The sequence below is a fragment of the Montipora capricornis genome, chromosome 9 (assembly GCF_036669925.1).
Source record: "Montipora capricornis isolate CH-2021 chromosome 9, ASM3666992v2, whole genome shotgun sequence".
In the NCBI taxonomy this organism is placed as follows: domain Eukaryota; kingdom Metazoa; phylum Cnidaria; class Anthozoa; order Scleractinia; family Acroporidae; genus Montipora; species Montipora capricornis.
In genome coordinates, this window is record NC_090891.1 from 28,024,191 (window position 1) to 28,031,690 (window position 7,500).

Here is a 7,500-nt window from a genome sequence, read left to right on the forward strand (position 1 = left end):
CTTGTGTCGTACATTAATGCAAATCAAAGTATTTAATGAATTTTGACATCAAACTCTACTGTATGCAGTGATTATTTATCGAACATCGGCAATCATTTGTTTTGCACACCTGTTTCTAAAACGAAATCTGTCCGATCGCTTCTTAAATAGACGACAATTTGGGAGTTTCGCGGGCGCCTCCATGTTACGATTCAAGGTCTTTCTCCTACAATCAACAAACTCCTTGAAGATAATCGTTTGTCAACTTACCAAAAAGTAGAATAGAAATATAATGACGTCCATCCTGATTTCGCTACTCTTAATCACAAATACTGCTGTAGTGAACACGGCGGCTGTTTTGGGGTGCAGGAAGTAATTCAGCTATACATTCAGAACGAGGGAGAAACGGAATTAGCGCGGTTCATTTGCATAAGCAGTTTATGTAGTGGTTAGATCGCTTGCAAAAAGCGGAATTAGCGCGGTTCATTTGCATAAGCAGTTTATGTAGTGGTTAGATCGCTTGCAAAAAGCGTGCTTACGTACTTGTAACGCGTATTTATTATTCGTTGCCACAACAAAGATGATAACGAATTTCCGAGACAACTCTGAATGTGGGTTTTTCCCCAGGGGCATTCCCCGAGCATCCGTGAACCAATCAGATTGCTCTACCCGACACGTGACCGATGTGGTTGAAGACTGACAGAGTATAAAATCCGCGGACTGTGTGAAAATAACAGAGGAACGTGCAAAAGCCAGAACAGTGCGATCAATTTTCTAACTCCATTCGACAGATTTGAGACAGCATGGTAGGTCCTAGTGCTGTTCATTAGCAATTAACTTTAAAAAGAAACATCGAGCGTGTGTAAAATACAGATAGTTACAAGCTTTCACTTTTCCCCAATTCCGTTTTTACTTTCACTTCTATTTTTCCCGGTTTTGTGTTCCATTTCGAATCACGTCAGGGTGATCGTCATTTTGATAATAACTTTCGATTCATAAGCAACAGGTTAGGTGCGAAAGTAATCCTGAAAATTATAGTAGTGTTCTAACCTTGTTAATTTTGCACTCTGCTTTAACTTTGCAGGACCACGAAGAAAGTGGCAACGTTAATGGCGGCGCTTCTCGAATCGAATCTCACGACACGAGCGAAGAACTGATTGCAAGTGCACGCGAAAATGCACCACAACAAACTCTGGAAAATCCCAACGAGGAAAAATCGCCAGAGACATCGTCAGAAGAGCCGCAAGTGTCTTCTGTTAGTGTGTCGTCAGAATTAGAAAGTAAATCTGTACGCACAGAAAGTAGCTTTCCCGACGATCCACGAAGCGCGTATGGTGATTTTCCACTTGGCCTGTACAATAGCACTTCACTCGAAGAATGCAATTTTTGTGGCAGTGAGCAACAGGTTGAAGATCTGATAAAGAAAACTCCATCGTTAAGTAAGTGTGTACTTAAAGTGTAATTTATTTTTCGGCTGTTTCTAAGTTTTCTCAAGTGACTTTTTGATATCAATCTTGCCCCTGTGTTGCAAAATGACTTGTGGCTGTTACTTTCGCACCTAACCTGTTCAAGTCATATTTATAGTCCTGTGGGACTGTACATTGAACGTAACAACTAAAATGCACGTATTATGATTATTTTTAACTACAAGATTATTCTAATCAATACGATTCGAAACGCCTTTATTAATTATAAGCCATGCAATATTCAATATTTTTATAATAACAATGTCCTCTGACCCTGGTAAAACGGAAACATAACGGAGACGGGTCTTTGTTTGGGAAAGAAACTGCCATAAAAAATATGGAAGACAGCAGTGACTGTTGTTGTTTGTTTCTGATGGTTTAAACCTTTCCTAGGTTATCAGATAGAATTTGAGGATTTTGAAACCTTGTTCTGTTTCAGATTCTTGCCATTTATTTGTACAAACTCCATCGACTGGATTGATGATCAGAATGTTTTTGTTTGAAAGAAGCTTCCCCGAAAGAAGAGAGAAGCACTTCACATTATATATTATCCCTGCCGAAGACTGTCAGGTGTGCACACGTTTCCAGTAATGTTCCATAATAATGCTACTATTTTAGCCGTAGATCATGAGTGCGCACACTTATATTAAAGCCACATTTATATATAGCAATCAAAGATGGATTGATTGTCTCTCGTAATGTAAATGAACAAAATGCGATAATCTTTAATTCATCACTCGGAACAATAACTGTTCTCAAGAACGCATTTCGGCTTTCTTAAGGAGGCATGCAACGATGTCACCTTTGTAACAGATTAAGTTTTTTATAATTGATTTTCTTATAATCGTAAATGATCAATGTACATAAACAATACAGCTCTTACATCGTGCTAGATTTGTGCATAACTTTTAATCACTTTATCATATTTTATGGTTTAAATTTTATGGTTTATGTAAACAGGTATTCCTTGTATTGCAACTGCATTTAAAAGGGACATTTCTTAAAATGAAATACAGTATATGTGTTGTCGTTCAATTTTTTCTTGGTTTATAATGTTTCAAAGCAGTTCTTAATTGTCTACTATTCATTATCAAAATCTGAAACAAACGAAGATAAAAATTGAACTGGTTTAAAACATTTTGAATCAGTTCAAACTACACAGGAAGTCTTAAATTCTTCTTGAATGTAGGTACAGATGTTTCATCGATATGCAGGGTTAACTTTACATTGAGTTCAACACTTTAAGCTTCTCAGTTTTAGCAATCTTTATTTCACGCATCATTATATGTATGGCCTGTTTAAGTTAGGACTTTGGAACGTATCTTTCTTATAATATTAGATTTGCCTCAAATTTGAAACTAAAGAATGGAGAAAGCAAGTATGCTTAGGGTACACAGTAGCTTCACTGTATATTTTGTTGAGGCTAAAAACCACAGTTTGGATGAAACAAAGATTTTACAAATGAAATAGTCAATCACAAGCATAAAATCATTCATAAAAATAATAGGGTTTGTATCTTTTTGCAATAATTTTTTAATTTGTTTCATTTCATGCTTTGCATAAACAACACACAGTTTTGATAGTTTTTCCACCACAAAATTAAATAACAACACAGTATGAGACCAATCTCAGAGTAAAATAATATTTTGAGGTTGGATAATAAGATGAGGGTTGTTGTGTAGGACACCTATTTCAGCTTTTCCCCTAGTAATCAAACAAACGCAGAGACAGCATCTTACACTGGGAGGTGAAAAGTATGCTTCATGCCTTATCATAACTTAGGTCAATTTAATTTTAAAAAGAAAATGTCTATAGCTTGCTACTTAATCTTACCTTTTCAGTTGTTGTGAAAATTTTCTTTTTCCTGTCTCAGGCTTATAAAGAAATTCATCAACAAACACACAGAGAGGAAATAGCAGGCAAATACCCTTTGCTGTTAATAACAGTCGAAGTAAAGAATTTCACACTTGTTTCCTGGAAAATGAACAGCAGATCACAGTTTCATTTGACATCGAAAACCAATATCAACAGAACTTTGTTGCAATGGATGATGATGACAGACGTCAATTTGTGAGTTGCGTCCAAATTTAGAAAAACTCTCATCACACTATTATGCAGATCATAAGCATTGCAGCTATGAATGCTACTTTAAAGTTGTACTACGACCAAAAAAAAAATTGTTTTTGCTTTGGATTTCAAAACGATGTTAACGAAACACTAACTCACCCAAGTTTTAAGTTCTGATTTTAAAAAGACACCTGGTAAGGTTAGCTGGAATTATCTTATTTATTGGTCCCCCATTACTAACTTCAAAATCTTGAGAGAGCTGGGTCGAGGAGAAAATGACGTCAAACACTCACTAGTTTAAGAATGCAATGCGTGTGTACGGGGCCTAATTAATATGCAGCACGGGAGTTTTGGGCTTTCAGATTTTTCAACCCGTGTTTTGCATATATAATAAATTGCGTTTACACGCTGAAATTTTAAGCTAGTGAGTAAATGACATCATTTTCTCTAGATCCAAACCCAAGGTCCAGTCAGCCAGTTTTGAATGTGAGTAATGGCGGACCATGAAATCAAAAACTTACACTCAAAATAAACAGCCTTTGGATAAAACTCAAAGCTCAAAATTTTGCCAGTTAGGTGTTAAGCAAACACGCTTTCAAAATCAGAAGATAAAAAGGAAATGATTTTTTGATCACAGTACCACTTTAAGTCCTTTAACAGCAGTAAAATGGAAGGCTAAAAAATTGAAGGTTGATCGGCATTTGAACCCATATGACTTCTATGTTAGCACTGCAGCGATCTACCAGTTGACCTGTCAAGCCAACTGGGAGCTGGTCACTTTGTGAGTTCATGATAAAGCCTACAACACTTGCCAAAATTGACTGGGATTCTTTGCTGCATGCAGGCTTGGGTTGGGATGTCGAGGACAGTGCCTTCATTGTGAGTCACTTTCATTTTGGCATTGGCAAAAAGCAGCGACAGCAAGGTCACAGCAAAAGAGAGAAGAATTTATCAACTTACAGCAATTTACATCTAGAAATTCTGAAGCTAAAATGATGTGTTGTAAACTCAAGTCTGCGTTGAACTTTGTTCAAATAGCCTTCAAGCTCGGTCCTTGAAGCTAATTGGTTGGTAACCAGACAAATATTTTTGAAAGCCAGCAGAACGTTCTTTATTGTTGACTTGTTAAAAGCCTTCAGTAGCCACTGATACATAATTTATCAGCATAGCAATTATTGCTATGCTCTCCTTGCGAGCTGCCTTCTGTAATACCTTCACTAATTAACACAAGCCAAGCAGAATTTGGTATTACATCCTAAGTCACTCAGGATTCTTCCACTAACTTTCAAGATGGACCAAAGATGTTTTCTCATTAATGTTCAATATTACCTTTGATGCCATTAAATTGTAAAAATAAATAAAATAAATAAAAATTCATATTTTGTTTTCCAGGTTTTCCGAGGCTTAACCATTCGATCTGAGAGTCAAAATAGATTGGAAAAGGGCGCCAAGTCAACTTTTCGAGTCCAGTGCATCGGTGAACCTGGTGCACTATGCCAGGAACAAGGCGTAATCACACTTACCATCAACTCACACTCATCCATGATTACCAAATTGTTCTTCTCCATTTCTACCTGGGTAAGCTAAACATAATGTTTTGATCGCTTTCCTCACGAAGGATTCCAGTGGTTGAAACATTTGAATTAAAAAAAAAATTGTTTTGAGCCCGATTCTCCTAAATTCAGTGGTAGGTACGGGAGGGATGTTAGGGCCGATTTACACGGCACGATTTTTGGCGCATGCGACAACCTTTGATGCGACAGACCTGCGATATTACTTACGATTGTCGCTGCGTTTTACATGTAAAACATGTTTCAAAATGCTACGGCATTTTTTTCTGACGTACGCGACAAAGTTGAAGGCCTGTCGTAAACGACAAAAATCGTACCGTGTAAATCGGGCCTAATACTTGTTGTCGCCACGAAACACGTATTCAGACGCCATATTGGAAAAGCGTAGAATAGGCCTGGGCCGGATGACAAAACGACGGGGTGGGGAGTGGGAAGAGAGAGCGGATATTTCTCTCCGCTCCTCGCGGTGGCCTTAGTGGTTAGGGCGCTTGCCTTGAGATCCGGAGAACCCGGGTTCAAGACCCGCTCTGGCCACTCGTTGAATTTGATCCTGGTAGTCCCTGGTCCAACTTCCCAGCTGCACTTGTAAATAGCCAACTGGTTTGCGTCAGGCCAGGTGGGATTCTTAACAGTTGTAGTTGTTGTGTTCTGTTGTTTCGTTGATTCATTGGCCCTGAAAAGCCCCTATGGGGAGCGGTCAATTCAGTACGTATTGTATGTATTGTACTGTTTTGTGGTGACAACAGATAGCGATATTTCTTGTTTACAAACATTGACGTCACATTTCTTTTGATACTCAAATTTGCCAACCAATTCATGACGTCATGAGATTCGTGACGTCATGAGAAACATCGCTATATCGCCTGCAAGCAGGCCAGCGCCACACATTAGCACACTGTGCATGTTGCACATGGGGACTGGACGCCATGCGAGCCATGCGCATTTAAGTCTAAGCACCTCAGGTCCCCATTTTGGACTACGGAGGGTTGGAACCGAGCATCAATCTTCGCTTTTAAATTTTCCCTCTGAAATCTACCGAGAATTCCTCGTCTTCTTACTGCAAGATCGTTATTCTACAAGCCGTCTCCAGTGGCTTATATATTAGCCTTCGAAGCGTTTTTCGCAGTGAGAGCTTGCACCAAAAAACCATAGCTGACAATGGAATTGCAGGAAATTGGGACGAGCGGATCCTTTTGGCTTGCCCAAATTTCTTTGTCATTTTCAGCATCCAAGATGGCCGCACTGAAGATTCCTCTTCTGCACGCCGGCAGTGTGTGCGTGGTTCCTTCGGAGAGTTTATGCCAAAAACTTAGTTGGTTGTAAGAGCCCCAGTTTTTCGATTTGGCACTGTTAGGGTTAGGGTTAAACTTCATGAAAAATTAAAATGAAGTGTTTCCTATTTTTGGTCTCAGAACAATGAAAACAAAACGTACACGAACGAACACTTTCCTTAATTTTTTTTCATGTTCAAGGCCAGCATTTTAACGAAGTGCTTAGCCTGTGTATTTTACATTGGTCACTGTCTTTTTCAACAGAGTTCAATGCGTGATCATGCGGATGAAGTGCAAGAAGGTGAAATTTAAATTTAACAGTCGGCTTTCAAATATTGGAATTTTATCAGATTGAAGCACCATGTCCAAAGACGAAAAGTGGATATTTTTTCGACCCATTTCCATCGTACCCCGTCTCTCGTAAGCATTAATAAGAAATTTTCAGTCACATGACCAAAAGCGAACAGAATGAATTCTTACCAAAACAATTGTATTTTCGCCCCCGGCATACCCTGCGAGCAGTTGGTTTCTCCAACGCTTCCCGAGAGAGAAACCACTGCGAGCAACCGTTAGTTTCTTTGAGTGAGCCGCAGTCCAGCGCCAAGGACGAATAAATTAAATTTGAACCGGTAAAACGAGTTAGTAAACTTGTTTTGACGCTTGCGCGTGCGTTCAGCTACGTAACTGCTGCGTTTGCGCGAGCCTGCTGTGTAGGGATTTCCTGCGAAATAAGACGAAGTGACGTCAAATACATCACGTTGGGTGTGACCTACTTCGCACATGCTCGATGGAAAATCAAACGGTTGTTCGCCGTGGTTTCTCTCTCGGGAAGCGTAGGAGAAACCAACTGTTCGCAGGGTACCGCGGCAAGGCCGCCTTCCGTTCTTTTTGGTGCTTCTCAAAATTAAGAACCTTCCGTGACGTACCTCAAGCGAAAACATCCCTGTATATATAGGCCACTTCGGAAAATACCATAATACTCTTTGTCTGTCCCCCCACATTTGCATAAGTATTGTTTCCAGGTTCTCTTGGGACTTACAATGGATAAAGACAAAAACAATGCTTATGCAAAATTTAGCCTATTGGACCACCGAGAGATGTTATCCTGGGTTGGGTTGTTCAAAGCCCGATTTAGCAAATCCTGGA

General features: G+C 39.3%; 1 protein-coding gene across 2 annotated transcripts in view; it reads right to left on the minus strand.

Moving 5' to 3' along the window:
• Window positions 1-6,583, minus strand: part of LOC138015137 (uncharacterized) — a 22,294-nt gene extending 15,711 nt beyond the window's left edge. The window contains exons 1-4 of one of the 2 annotated variants that reach the window (XM_068862066.1): window positions 5,036-6,583; window positions 3,279-3,419; window positions 1,030-1,393; window positions 250-360 (exon numbers count right to left, since the gene is read on the minus strand). In XM_068862066.1, coding sequence (XP_068718167.1) covers window positions 250-282 — 33 coding nt within the window. In that variant the 5' untranslated portion in view covers window positions 283-360; window positions 1,030-1,393; window positions 3,279-3,419; window positions 5,036-6,583. The remainder of the gene's footprint in view (window positions 1-249; window positions 361-1,029; window positions 1,394-3,278; window positions 3,420-5,035) is intronic. The other variant, XM_068862065.1, reaches the window with a different exon arrangement.
• Window positions 6,584-7,500: the final 917 nt, after the last annotated feature.